The 15,050-nt window shown below is 42.9% G+C and overlaps 1 protein-coding gene across 5 annotated transcripts in view; it reads right to left on the reverse strand.

Annotated features, from left to right (window-relative positions):
* LOC133466159 (potassium voltage-gated channel subfamily C member 1-like) overlaps positions 1 to 1,639 on the reverse strand; it is a 102,277-nt gene extending 100,638 nt beyond the window's left edge. For all 5 annotated transcript variants that reach the window (XR_009784863.1, XM_061749580.1, XM_061749582.1 and 2 more), the window contains exon 1: positions 999 to 1,639. Coding sequence is in view for 4 of the 5 variants with exons in the window: in XM_061749580.1 (XP_061605564.1) it covers positions 999 to 1,541 (543 nt within the window). In the remaining variant the exon portion in view is untranslated. The remainder of the gene's footprint in view (positions 1 to 998) is intronic.
* Positions 1,640 to 15,050: the final 13,411 nt, after the last annotated feature.

Consider the following 15,050-nt stretch of genomic DNA (forward strand, 5'->3'; position numbering starts at 1 on the left):
CTAATAAGTTTGATAGGCACACGATAGGCTTTAATTACTGGGATCACTAACAACAACACAGGTTATACTAACATATCAACTCACAGGTTCTTACAGGTGTTTAGACACTAAAAAAGAATCCCACCGCACCACTCGTATATAGCCTTGCTCATTTTCACACATCCTGTCCTATACTTTTCTGTCCTCTCTTATCTTGTTCTCTTGGTTAGTTATTGCATGTCCTCATCTGGTTAGTTATTGCATGTCCTCATCGGGTGCCCCCCCCCCCCCCCCCCCCACCCCCGCCCACCCGTCCTCACCGGGTGCCCCTGATCTGTTGTAATGTTAATTGTGTTCAAATATCTAGACTGTCTCACAATTGTTCTGCTGTGGTTATCACCCCTAGTCCCCTTGTCCACTCTATCCCTCTGTCTGCCCCAAAAACCATTTTCTGTCCAGCTGCATTTTCAATAAACATCAGAATTTTTAAAAAAATTAAATAAGGAGAGGGAGTATTTCAAACTCCCCTGGTGCACAGCAAAAGTGTTCCAGCATAAAGGCATACAGAACCACCATTCTGCAAGGCAATGCAGCTGAAGAGGACAGGTTTAAAAAAAAAAAAAAAGAAAGAAAGAGGGAAAAAAAGAAACAATCATGAGCTTTTGATGGGAAACAACTGCCAATAATTCAAGTACTCATATCAGTAAAAATTTGTTGATTTTCCAAAAGGAAATTCAGTGGGCCACCTCTTCACCGTTATTGAAACAAATTTTATGAAAATGACGCATATACAGTACATGTACACGGTTTTATATGGTTTGAGGGGTGCAACCTTTCTCTTGAACTTTACCTGTGTCAACTTTTTTACAAGTGCAAATCTGTGTAGTGCCATTCTTTCTTTCTCTTTTTCCCCCGCAACAATACGCAATGGTAACACTGGAGTGAGCAATGTACGCAGAGGAACGTGCGTGCAAAGAAAGAAGAATGTGAGAATAGCCCAAGCCTGTTCGGCCACTCACCCGGGCGTATTTTGATGAGTATGGGTCCTCAAACAGCGCCCACATCTTGGGCTGCCACACCTCCCACCACGTCGCCCTGCGACCGTCCTCCTGCACGCACAGCCGCTTCAGGTCACCGTCCGCTCCGCCGGTGAGAGCCGGGTCGTCCTCGGGCGCGTCGGGCTCGGGGTTCTCGAAGCTGTCCAGGGCTTCCTCAGCGTCGCGGTGCTGCCGATAGTTCATCCAGCAGCAGGCCTCCACGTCTGTCTCGTCGATTCCCCAGAAGGCGAGTTCTTCCTCGAAGAGCGGCCCGCAGACATCGTTAGGACAGTGAAGTTTCCCGGTGCGGTAGTAGTTGAGGATGAAGGCAAAAGTGGCCGGGTGGCGGTCAAAGAAGAACTCGTCTGACTTGGGGTCGTAGTCGAAGTTGCTGTAGGCGTCGGGCTCTGTCAGCCAGGACAAGCGCGTGCCCGGCAGCGTCTTCAGGGTGCTCCGGTAGGTCTCGTGTCGGATCCCGCCGCAGTTGATCACGATCTTCTCGCTATCTGACACCGAGCAAGTCATGTCTGCGATCGGGCATGCTTCGGTTGGTGCGCCTGGGTGGTGGTAGTGGTGCGATGCTGATTCTGCTAGTACCCTCTCCCATTCGCCGCCGATCCCCGTTGTGTATTTAGTCTCTGTAAATGCATCCCAGCAAGGTGTCACGGAGAGAAGGAGGAGAGAGAGCTAGTGAAGGAGGAGTCTGCGCTGGCGCCTGTGTGCTGTGTGCTGTGTGGGGATGAGCGAGATGGGGGAGGCTACACAAGGAAAGCTGATTTTATCAATCAAATAAATTCCCACTGCAAAAGCTGATAGATAGATAGATAGATAGATAGATAGATAGATAGATAGATAGATAGATAGATAGATAGATAGATAGATAGATAGATAGATAGAGTGAGGTATTCCATTACAATTTGTAAATTGTGAAAAAAGTTTTCCAACTCACCGTAGGCCTATCATACCATCACTGTCGAATGAAAACTGTAAGACATTCATGTACAACATATGAAAACAATTGTCCACATTTATCGCTGTGTTTGAAGAGCTCTTCCAGTGCGCTTTTAATACATTGAGATTTAGAAAGGGATTGGGTGGGGGGGGGGGGGGACATCAATCCAACTGTTAAAATTTTGCAAATACTAAGGTGGATGACTGGTGAGCATATTCGCCTCACAGTTCTGAGGACCCGGGTTCAAATCCAGCCTCGCCTGTGTGGAGTTTGTATGTTCTCCCCCGTGCCTGCGTGGGTTTTCTCTGAGTACTCTGGTTTCCTACCACGTCCCAAAAACACGCATGGTTTTGGCCCGAGGTGTGAATGATAAATATGTGCCCTGCGATTGGCTGGCGACCAGTTCAGGGTGTACTCCGCCTATCACCCGAAGATAGGTGGGATAGGGTCCAGCACGCTCGCGACCCTAGTGAGAATAAGTGGTACGGAAATTGAAAGAATGAATGAATAATTTTATCCAGTTAATACAATTCAGTAAGTTCACAAATAACTGCCAAATCCTACATTCAAGTTGTTAACTATAAATCAGTTGATTTGACACTATTTTTTACGACACTATAAATTTAGGAATTAATTTACCTGCTTAACATTTTACTTTCCATAATGCATTTAACATTGAAAAATATTCTATTTTAAAGAGCAAAACAAAACTTGGCTCTGCGATTTAGGATTCCAACCATTCCACCACGCTGGGTCGTTAATTGTGCTGTTGAAACAATGATTGGTTGAAATGGAAACTGTCCAAAAGCCAATGTTATTTCCATCCATCCATTTTCTTTACCGCTTATCCTCACCAGGGTCGCGGGCTGCTGGAGCCTATCCCAGCCATCTTCGGGTGGGAGGGGGACACACCCCGAACCGGTCGCCAGCCAATCGCAGGGCACACAGAAACAAACAACCATTCGCACTCACATTCACACCTATGGACAATTTAGAGTCTTCAATCAACCGACCACGCATGTCTTTGGGATGTGTGAGGAAACTGGAATGCCCGGAGAAAACGCACCCAGGCACAGGGAGAACACGCAAACTCCACACAAGCGGGGCCAGGATTTGAACCCCGGTCCCCAGAACTGCGAGGCTGATGTGCTAAATAGACCCATACCCAAATTTGCCAAAATAAAAAGAAAAAAGAAAAGAAAAAAAAAAAATATATATATATATATATATATATATATATATATATAGTACAATTTTATGGTCATTGGGAATGTTAAACTCAGTCCAGTAATAAGAAAAATAGAAGTAGTCTATCCACTCTTCAGAAAAGTAAACAGGAGGGAGGCCTAAATGCTCCCAACTTTAAACACTATTATTTAGCTAACCAATTACAATACCTCATCAAATGGTTAAACCACAATGAGGAGTATTATTCTTGGCTAGAATTGGAACAAATAGACTGAAATAACATTATACTCCCAAAACTCTCATTTATTTCTCATTCATTCATCTTCCGTTCCGCTTCTCCTCACTAGGGTCACGGGCGTTCTGGAGCCTATCCCAGCTACCTTCGGCCGAGAGGCGGGGTACACCCTGAACTGGTCGCCAGCCAATCGCAGCTCTGATTCTCAAAACAAAAAAAGACTCAAGTTCGAGTACTTTTTGGTGGGTTCAGCCCTTGACCTAATTTTGGAACGTACTCTTCTGAAATTTAATCTAACTTTTTAGACCTGGAAAAAGACCATTTGGTGGAAAACCCAAATGCCACTAACAATAATAATAATAATGTATTATTATAATAATGTATAATAATAGGCAGCATGGTTGACGACTGGTTAGAGCGTCTGCCTCACAGTTCTGAGGACCGGGGTTCAATCCCCGGCCCCGCCTGTGTGGAGTCTGCATGTTCTCCCCGTGCCTGTGTGGGTTTTCTCCGGGCACTCCGGTTTCCTCCCACATCCCAAAAAACATGCATGCTCGGTTAATTGACGACTCTAAATTGCCCGTAGGTGTGAATGTGAGTGTGAATGGTTGTTTGTTTGTATGTGCCCTGCGATTGGCTGGCAACCAGTTCAGGGTGTACCCCGCCTCCTGCCCGATGATAGCTGGGCACTCCCACGACCCTAGTGAGGAGAAGCGGCTCGGAAAATGGATGGTTGGATGGATGTCTCAAAAGTATTCTCTGTCAATTGACTGTCTGTTGTCGTACTAGAGCGGCTCCAACTACCGGAGACAAATTCCTTGTGTTTTTGACATACTTGGTAAATAAACATGATTCTGATTCTGATAAACGTGTTTCGTTAGCTTAATTTTGTATTGATTGCATCAGAAATGCCTCTGAGATGTCTAAAAGAGTTTCTAACGATGACCGTGTAATAAATGAGCAATTTTTCCGTGTATTAAATTAGCGATTTAACATAATTGGGGGGTTGCATAGCTTTTGTTCATGTGAGAGAGCAATTGCAATGGTGTATGATTGCTTGGCTTGAGCGAATGACTAAGCGTCTCCCGGCCAAAAACCTTCTGTCACTTAAGGTCCCAAAATTACAATCGTCACCAAAATTTTTGTGGACATCTCTATTTATGCCCACCTACACCTCTGAAAGTACCAGAACAATCGGATAGATATTTTAGATTTTATGGACACTACCATTTTCCTCTCCATAGACGACTACTTGAGAAAAAGGAACACGTATAACGTCCATAAAATCCATGATATTCGGGGTATCATTCTGATAATTTCATGGGTTGAAGTGGCCATAAGGAGGGATGTCCACATAAATCTTTGGTCACGACTGATTATAGTTTTCTAACATTAAGTGACATTGAGCTTTTTCTGTATCGTGAGAGTGTGGAGATGGAAACGCTTATAATGACGTCCATAAAATCCAAAATATTGGGCCGATAATATTTGCAGTGGTTGAAGCTGGCATAAGTGTATATGTCCATTTAAATTTTAGTGAGGATTGGTGATATTTTTGGGACATTAAGGCACATATATGATTGCTGTGGTTCATGAGGCTTGCAAAAAGTGGCACTCGCCTGCCATGTTTGTATCATTCGTACCGCTTATCCTCACTCGGGTCGCGGGCGTGCTGGACCCTATCCCAGCTGACTTTGGGCGAGAGGCGGTGTACACCCTGAAGTGGTCGGCACATATAAACAAACAACCACTCATACTCACATTCACACCTACGGGCAATTTAGAGTCTTCAATTAACCTACCATGCATGTTTTTGGAGAAAACCCACTCAGGCACGGGGAGAACATGCAAACTCTACACAGGCGAGGCTGGATCTGAACCCGAGTCCTCAGAACTGTGAGGCAGGCGTGCTAACCAGTCGGCCACCATGCCCAATGCTTGTATCATTTTAATCAATTACACCCAATAAATTTGCGATTTTTCAGCATTTTAAATTAGCAATTGAACATAATTTTGGGTTGCTAGGTGTTGTTCATATAAAAGTGCAGCAGTATAATACCAACATGAACAAAGCGGTGTTTCGAAACTCAAGCAAGCTGTAATTTTTTACCCCAATTCCAATGAAGTTGGGACGTTGTGTTAAACATAAATAAAAACAGAATACAATGATTTGCAACTCATTTTCAACCTATATTTAATTGAATACACTACAAAGACAACATATTTAATGTTCAAATTGATGAACTTTATTGTTTTTAGCAAATAATCATTAACTTGGAATTTTATGGCTGCAGCAAGTTCCAAAAAAGCTGGGACAGGTGGCAAAAAAGACTGAGAAAGTTGAGGAATGCTGATCAAACACCTGTTTGGGACATCCCACAGGTGAACAGGCTAATTGGGAACAGGTGGGTGCCATGATTGGGTATAAAAGGAGCTTCCCTGAATTGCTCTGTCATTCACAAGCAAAAATGGGGCGAGGTTCACCTCTTTGTGAACAAGTGCGTGAGAAAACGTCTTTTTCATGGACGCTCCTGCTTATTTCAACAAGACAATGCCAAACCACATTCAGAACGTGTTACAACAGCGTGGCTTCGTAGTAAAAGAGTGCGGGTACTAGACTGGCCTGCCTGGAGTCCAGACCTGTCTCCCATTGAAAATGTGTGACGCATTATGAAGCGGAGACCCCAGACTGTTGAACAGCTGAAGCTGTACATCAAGCTAGAATGGGAAAGAATTCCACCTACAAAGCTTCAACAATTAGTGTCCTCAGTTCCCAAATGTTTATTGAATGTTGTTAAAAGAAAAGGTGATGTAACACAGTGGTAAACATGACCCTGTCCCAGCTTTTATAAGTTCTAAGTAATTCTAAGTTAATAATTATTTGTTATTTGTATTATTTATTATTCATTTTTAAACAATAAAGTTTATCAATTTGAACATTAAATATCTTGTCTTTGGAGTGTATTCAATTAAATATAGGTTGAACATGATTTGCAAATCATTGTATTCTGTTTTTATTTGTTTAACACAACGTCCCAACTTCATTGGAATTGTGGTTGTGAAATTTCCTGAATACTTGTCATTTTGGAGGTGAGGGGATTCCACCCGACAGCTACGATATATGGGATGATATATGAGTTAATACTGCAACTTAATAGTATTATAAATTAATTTTCTCCCACAAGGTGGGTATGCAGTGAATTTGGGCTCCACTTCTGCCTCTGACGTCACACCAAGTCATGGGGGGCGTCACAATTTTGGAATATTAGTTATTTACCAATTGCTCCAAAATGGATTGATATTATTGGAAATGACTGACAGTTTCATTTTCTCAAGCAGAAAATACATAAGATCAACAAGGTCAACGAGTTAAGATTAGATAACACTGTGCTTCGGACAAACATGATGTCTACGTCAGCAGAACTACAAACTCTTAGACTGGAATATATAAAAATAGCAATCAGCCACAATGCCCCAATATACGAGAGCAGTATATGGACGATTTTGGTCTTGTTGACATATGGAGACTGAAAAACCGTACAATAAGAGAATACACATTTTTCTCGTCAGTTCACCGCACTTTCTCAAGAATAGATTTTTTTCTTACAAACAATTCGGCAGCTCAAAGAATTACCCCCAAAATACATCCAATCATTATCAGCGATATCAATTTCTCTCAATCTAAAAGTTGAGTCAAGTTCAGGACCCCCACCAAACTCAAACCTCTTGCTGCTGCTATACGTCAGAATCCTAATATTAAAAGTATCTGCTCGCAACTGACAGAACACAAAATCAATCTGTATGCTGATGATGTTCTTCTTTATTTACAGGAACCCAAATCTTCTCTTCAGGCAGTCTTCAATCTCATGAAAAATTTTCACGAATATCAGATTATTCTGCAGCACGGTGGCCGACTGGTTAGAGCGTCAGCCTCACAGTTCTGAGGACAGGGGTTCAATCCCCGGACCCGCCTGTGTGGAGTTTGCATGTTCTCCCCGTGCCTGCGTGGGTTTTCTCCGGGAACTCCGGTTTCCTCCCACATCCCAAAAACATGCATGAATTGGAGACTCTTAATTGCCCGTAGGCATGACTGTGAGTGCGAATGGTTGTTTGTTTGTATGTGCCCTGCGATTGGCTGTCAACCAGTTCAGGGTGTACCCCGCCTCCTGCCCGATGATAGCTGGGATAGGCTCCAGCACGCCCGCGACCCTAGTGAGGAGAAGCGGCTCAGAAAATGGATGGATGGATGGATCAGATTATTCTATCAACTGGACAAAATCAACAATACTCAATAAGAGCAAACTCATGGAATGCTGCAGATCAAATCTCAGATAACCCCATTCCTATAGGAAACATTAAGTATTTAGGTATTAATATTTCCCCAAAACCAATCTAAATTACACACCACTCCTGGAAAAAAAATCACAGCTGACTTAAGACACTGGAATAACTTGCCTATATCACTACTGGAAAGAATAGCCACAATAAAAATAAAATAAAAATCATTTATTCGCAATGATTCAATTTAAACCCACATTTAAATGGTTTCAGACATTAGATTCTGCTGTAATATTTTTTAATTCCAAAAATAAGAAAAATAGAATTAGTTTATCCACTCTTCAGAAAAGTAAACAGGAGGGAGGACTAAAGGCTCCCAACTTTAAACACTATTATTTAGCTAACCAATGAGGAGTATGATTCTTGGCTCGAATTGGAACAAATAGACTGCAAGAAAATCGAACTCCCAAAACTCCCATTTATTTCCACAAGTCTTAAACGCCATAAATGCTTCAAGAACCCAATAACGGCTTGGTGGAAAAGTTTAGACTCTACAGGATCTCAATTAGCTCCCAATATGCTCTCCCCAATCTCGCATAATCCAGATTTCGAAATAAAAAATATACCCCTTCATTTAAGCACATGGGAACAACATGGAATTGACCACCAACAGCAACTATTTAACGATAATGTTTTTAGGACACGTGATGAACTGTTCCAAGAATTCCAAATAACAGGCGGAAACTTTCTTCAATACAATAAATTAAAAGCAGCAATAAAAAAAAGAAAAAGAATACCAACACTCCAGAGAACCCTCAAACTGCTGGAGTTTCTCAAGCAAATAGTGAAGCTTCTTTTACAAAGGAAAATAAATCTCTCAAAAAAATGCACGAAATCAATGCACTTACCAATCACTAAATGGGAAGAAGACCTTTCCATGTCCGCTGACCGTAACTACTGGATACAAATATGTAACAATACGTTTAAAATGGCAAAAAACATAAATTTACAGTTTATAGAACACACTTTACTCAGTACAGTACAGTACAGGCTTCTCTCCATCTAATATATGCGAGCAATGCACCAAAAATACCCCAGACACCTATTTTCATGCTATATGGGAATGCAAACCAATTCAATGCTTTTGGTCTTCGGTTACACAGAAACTCTGTTTTATTTTGAATTTCATGATTTCACTTTCCCCAAGATTGTGCATACTTGACGACTTAAGCATAATCGACCTCCCAAATAAATATTCACAATCGTTACCTACCGCTAAGAAAACAATTCTATTAACCTGGAAAACCAAACAAGCTATTATCATCAATCACTTGCTAAATCTCAACATAGAATATATTGTGTAAGAAGAAATATCAGTAGAATGAAAAAAATCAATTACACATATACGTGGATAGCTGGTGAATCTTCCTCAACATGCTAAATCTAGACTCTTGATTCCTTTGCCTGGGTAGTGTGCCATCTGACAATAACAAGACTATTTTGTAAGTGTAAAAGTAAACTTTTGACTTCTGTATTCTTTGTTGTCGAGGTTGTTGTTTTATTATTCTATTTGTCATTCTCTTTATTTTTTCTTATACATTCATGTAGTGGCGGCACGGTGGACGACTGGTTAGAGCGTCAGCCTCACAGTTCTGAGGACCCGGGTTCAATCCCCGGCCCCGCCTGTGTGGAGTTTGCATGTTCTCCCCGTGCCTGCGTGGGTTTTCTCCGGGCACTCCGGTTTCCTCCCACATCCCAAAAACATGCATGAATTGGAGACTCTAAATTGCCCGTAGGCATGACTGTGAGGGCGAATGGTTGTTTGTTCCTATGTGCCCTGCGATTGGCTGGCAACCAGTTCAGGGTGTACCCTGCCTCCTGCCCGATGACAGCTGGGATAGGCTCCAGCACGCCCGCGACCCTAGTGAGGAGAAGCGGCTCAGAAAATGGATGGATGGATGGATGGACATTCATGTAGTTGTGTTTTTTTCTTTATGTTGTTGTTTTTTTAAATTATTTTTATTTTCTCTTTTTCTTTCTCACATTTTAGACCGATTTGCATGGTGAAAGGACACATGCATGGAGGGGTGATCTTCTCTTCTTGTCCCTGTGTTTGCGGTTCCGGCGTCTGTGGGGGCGGGACTTTCTTTACTCCTTCCCGATCTTGGTGGACCACATGAGTGACCTCCAGGAGAGCATTGATGGTGTGATGTTGACTCGCCCATGTTCCGTGGGTGCTGGGGCGGTGCCAGCTGCCCCCCGCCTGGGTCCCCCACTCTAGCTACTGGCAGGGTGGTGGGGCCCCCTGTCACCTTTCGGGCCTGCTTCCTGCTCTTCTTCGATTACAATGCCAGCAAAGGGGGGGTAGACAACTTGGACCAAGTAACACGGTCCTACAGCACCAAGCGAATGACTGCGCGCTGGCCATTGGTCATCTTACATAACATGATCAATGTATCGGCCTATAATGCGTTTGTCATCTGGACTGAGATCTTTCTTGACTGGAATGTGTCAAAGCTGTACAAGAGGCGCATCTTTCTCGATGAGCTAGGGAAGGCACTTGTGACACCACCCATCCAACGGAGGCAGCACCTGCCAAGGACCCCAGCCGCTGTAGCCACAGTGAGGGAGATCCAGGAGAGGACTGCACCTAGTACACTAGAAGGTGAGGTAAGTGAGCGTGTGCGTGTGTGTGTATAAGTGTATGAGAGTGTGTTGTGTGTGTCTTGGGATCACCAAGAAGACCCCCACCAAACTCTGTTTGTATTTATGTTTAACACAACGTCCCAACTTCATTGGAATTGGGGTTGTATTTGCATTGAAAATAAGTGGAGTTGAATGTTGATGAGAATATACTGTAAAACAGTTCAAAAACATGCCATATTGTAGATTATTTATGATTAAATTGTGATTAAGAGGTTATAAAGAGATTGCTGAGCGCATAACAAACAAAAGTATTTAAGAGTGAGGAGTGCTGTGCTGTGCTGTGCTTGATGAAAATTAGTGTCCTTTACTAAAGCGCTTGTCTGTCCTTTTTGACCGCCGACACCACCGCCACCCTTCCTGCGGCACCACTCCCTTTCTTTCAATTTACTAAAACACTTGGTTCTGTTCGAGCAGAGCAGGAAGGATATGATAGAGTGTCTCACGCCCACATCCATTCTCTCTCTCTCTCTTTCTCTCATATGCCCTCCAACAGCAGGGAGAGAGGGAAGCCAGAAGCAGAAGTACTCCACAAAATGGGGGGGTAAGATCAGACCATCAAAAGTACTCTTCATTCAATTTGCTCTGTTTTTCTCAGTGTAATCTCCTCTCTGTTCATCTGTGAAGGTTGTCCTTAAAAGAACCAGTAGCACAGAACACATGACTCAATTCGATTACGATTCAAAGGGTTGCCATTTAATATTAGCAATTGTTGATGCATCTTCAATAGATGCATAGTTTTTATCCCTACGCATTGTATTTTTAAACATTAAAAACAGTTTGTGATTACCCATATTTCCATAATTACAGTAAAATAAATAGCAGATAGCAGAATAACTTAAATTATCGTCGAGGTCACTCTATTTGAGTTCAGCACCATGCAACCAAACGTTCAAGGGAGATTTTTATCTTTTAAGGTTTTGTGCTCGGCATCACTCATAAGTTGTGCAATGTTGTTATTGAGGACTTCAAGGCTTCAAAGCATTTTTGAGAGAGACTGCATAGCCCAGGACAAGGTCCCCAGTTAAGTTACTGACGTGCTCTTCCATTGTGTCGTATTGACTCGGACTTTCTGAAAGTTCCGCCATGATTGCGTTGCGTGTGCAGGTGCTGCATGCGGGACGCAACTGAATTGTTTGTAATATAAGCTCGTTTAAGCGGTGTGTCTAATTTGGAATAGAGGCAGAATATAAGCGGTGTAATTAATTGTTAAACAATTAAATAGCGTTCGCGAATTATGGTGTGAGAGTTTATCACGTAACTTTAAAGGTGTTCCAGAATGTGCGTAGAAGCAGTGATCGAATCAAACAACGGCGTCAAGTTATGCGCACAAAATATATTTGATCAAATTAAAATTGCTGCATGAAAGTTGGCAATTTAATCGTTGATTTAAAATAGTTGTGAAGTGTACTTGGGTGGAGTGAAACGAATCGACTACATTTTAAACGAATTTAACCAATTAATTAATTTAGCTTTGATAAATGTAGTTATGATTCAGTTAAACAAATTGATTTGACTGTGTGTGATGGTTATCACTGCAAGTCAATTCAATTTGTGAAAGCAATTTAGGACTTTAGCTAATTCAAATAAGTTCTATTTAACTTTGGTAAAAGTTAAATGTACTTACACTAAGGCATGCAAATTAATTAATTGCTTGTATGACTAGCAATGGTGTGGCCTTAGCCAGAGGGAAAAGCCCCCCAAAAAAAAAAAAAACTGAAAAACAATTCAGGAAAACAAAATTCAAAAAAAGAAATTAAAAATCAAAATAATAATAAAAATAATTTCAAAAAAAAATTCGAGCTTGCCTTCTTGTGCCGCTTGATGACTTTTTCTTACACTACTCCCTAAACAAGTTCAGAGTGTACCATCTGAAACTTCTAAATTTCATATACTGGTACTGTCCTAGCGGCACGGTGGACGACTGGTAAGAGCGTCTGCCTCGCAGTTCTGAGGACCGGGGTTCAATTCCCGGCCCGCCTGTGTGGAGTTTGGATGTTCTCCCCGTGCCTGCGTGGGTTTTCTCTGGGCACTCCGGTTTCTTCCCACATCCCAAAAACATGCATGGTAGGTTAATTGACAACTCTAAATTGCCCGTAGGTGTGAATGTGAGTGAAAATGGTTGTTTATTTGTATGTGCCCTGCGATTGACTGGCAACCAGTTCAGGGTGTACCCCGCCTCCTACCCGATGATAGCTGGGATAGGCTCCACGACTCTAGTGAGGAGAAGCGGCTCAGAAAATGGATGGATGGATGGATGGGTGGATGGATGTACTGTCGTAAACCAACAACACCCTGTTTACATATTCTGGATATTGGAGCCTTGCTCCCTGCTTCTGTTTTCGCCACTCTTATTGTCTTATTCTTCTTCTTTTCCTTTCGGCTTGTCCCGTTAGGGGTCGCCACACCGCGTCATCGTTTTCCATGTAAGCCTATCTCCTGCATCCTGCTCTCGAAGACCAACTGCCCTCATGTATTCCCTCACGACATCCATCAACCTTCTCTTTGGTCTTCCTCTAGCTCTCTTGCCTGGCAGCTCCAATCTCATCATCCTTCTACCAATCTCTGTCATAGGCTTTCTCTAGATCTACAAAGACACAATGTAGCTCCTTCTGACCTTCTCTGTACTTTTCCATCAACATCCTTAAGGCAAATAATGCATCTGTGGTACTCTTTCTAGGCATGAAACCATACTGTTGCTCGCAAATACTCACTTCTGTCCTGAGTCTAGCCTCCACTACTCTTTCCCATAACTTCATTGTGTGGCTCATCAACTTTATTCCTCTATAGTTCCCACAGCTTTGCACATCACCTTTGTTCTTAAAAATGGGCACCAGTACACTTTTCCTCCATTCCTCAGGCATCTTCTCACACACTAGAATTCTATTGAACAAGCTGGTCAAAAACTCCACAGCCACCTCTCCTAGATGCTTCCATACCTCGACAGGAACGTCATCAGGACCCACTGCCTTTCCATTTTTCATCCTCTTTAATGCGTTTCTAACTTCCCCCTTGCTAATCATTCCCACTTCCTGGTCCACCACACTTGCCTCTTCTACTCTTCCTTCTCTCTCATTTTCCTCATTCATCAACTCCTCAAAGTATTCTTTCCATCTGTCCAGCACACTACTGAGACCAGTCAACACATTTCCATCTCTATCCTTAATCACCCTAACCTGTTGCACATCCTTTCCATGTATATCCCTCTGTCTGGCCAACCTGTATAGATTCTTTTCTCCTCCTTTAGTGTCCAACATGGCATACATGTCATCATATGCCTCGTTTGGCCTTTGCCCCCTCTACTTTTGTCCTACGTCACATCTCAATGTATTCCTTTCGCCTCTGCTCGGTCCTCTCAGTGTCCCACTTCTTCTTAGCTAACCTCTTGTATGATTTCCTGTACTGTGAGGTTCCACCACCAAGTCTCCTTCTCTCCTTTCCCACCAGAAGATACACAAAGTACTCTCTTGCCTGTCTCTCTGATCACCTTGGCTGTACTGGTCCAGTCTTCTGGAAACTCCTGCTGTCCACAGAGAGCCTGTCTCACCTCTTCCCGAAAAAGCCGCACAACTCTCTTCCTTTCTCAGCTTCCACCACATGGCTCCCTGCTCTGACTTTGTCTTCTTAATCTTCCTCCCCACGACCAGAGTAACCTTACACACCACCATCCTATGCTGTCGAGCCACACTCTCCCCTACCACTACCTTACAATCAGTAACCTCCACCAATTACATCATCTGCACAAGATGTAATCCGCCTGCGTGCTTCTACCTCCGCTCTTGTAGGTCACCCTATGTTCGTGCCTCTTCTGGAAGAAAGTGCTTACTACAGCAATTTCCATCCTTTTTGCAAAGTCTGCCACCATCTGTCCTTCCAAGGTCCTTTCCTGGATGCCGTACTTACCCATCACTTCTTTATCACGCCTGTTTCCTTCGCCAACGTGTCAATTACAATCTGCACCAATCACGACTCTCTCTCTGTCTGGGATGCTCAGAACTATTTCATCTAGCTCCTGCAAGAATTTCTCTTTCACCTCTATGTCACATCCTACCTGTGGGGCATAGCTGCTAATCACATTGTACATAACACCCTCAATTTGAAGTTTCAGCCTCATCACTCGATCTGATACTCTTTTCACCTCCAAGACATTCTTAGCTAACTCTTCTTTTAAAATAAACGTCTAGCCTTACTGCCTTTCCACCTGGTCTCCTGGACAGACAATATATCTTTCTCCTAATCATCATGCCAACCAACTCCCGAGATTTTCCTGTCATAGTCCCAACATTCAAAGTCCCCACATTCAATTCTTGGCTCTGTGCTTTCCTCTTCTCTTTCTGCCTAAGAACCCACTTTCCACCTCTCCTTTGTCTTCGACCCACAGTAGCTGAATTTCCACCGGTGCCCTGCAAGTTAACGGTGCCGGACGTTGTTAACCCGGGACACAACTGATCCGGTATGGAATTCTTTAGACGAACTCTCATATTTGTTTGGCAAAGTTTTAAGCCGGATGCCCTTCCTGACGCAATCCTCTGCATTTATCTGGGATTGGGACCGGCCTACAGTTTGCACTGGCTTGTGCCCCCCATAGGGCTGCATTCATTTGCATATACCCCAACAAATAAAAAAAAACTGTCAATCTAAAATATTCCTTCACAAGAAAATACATTAAAATCACAAA

Source organism: Phyllopteryx taeniolatus, chromosome 16, assembly GCF_024500385.1.
Source record: "Phyllopteryx taeniolatus isolate TA_2022b chromosome 16, UOR_Ptae_1.2, whole genome shotgun sequence".
NCBI lineage: Eukaryota > Metazoa > Chordata > Actinopteri > Syngnathiformes > Syngnathidae > Phyllopteryx > Phyllopteryx taeniolatus.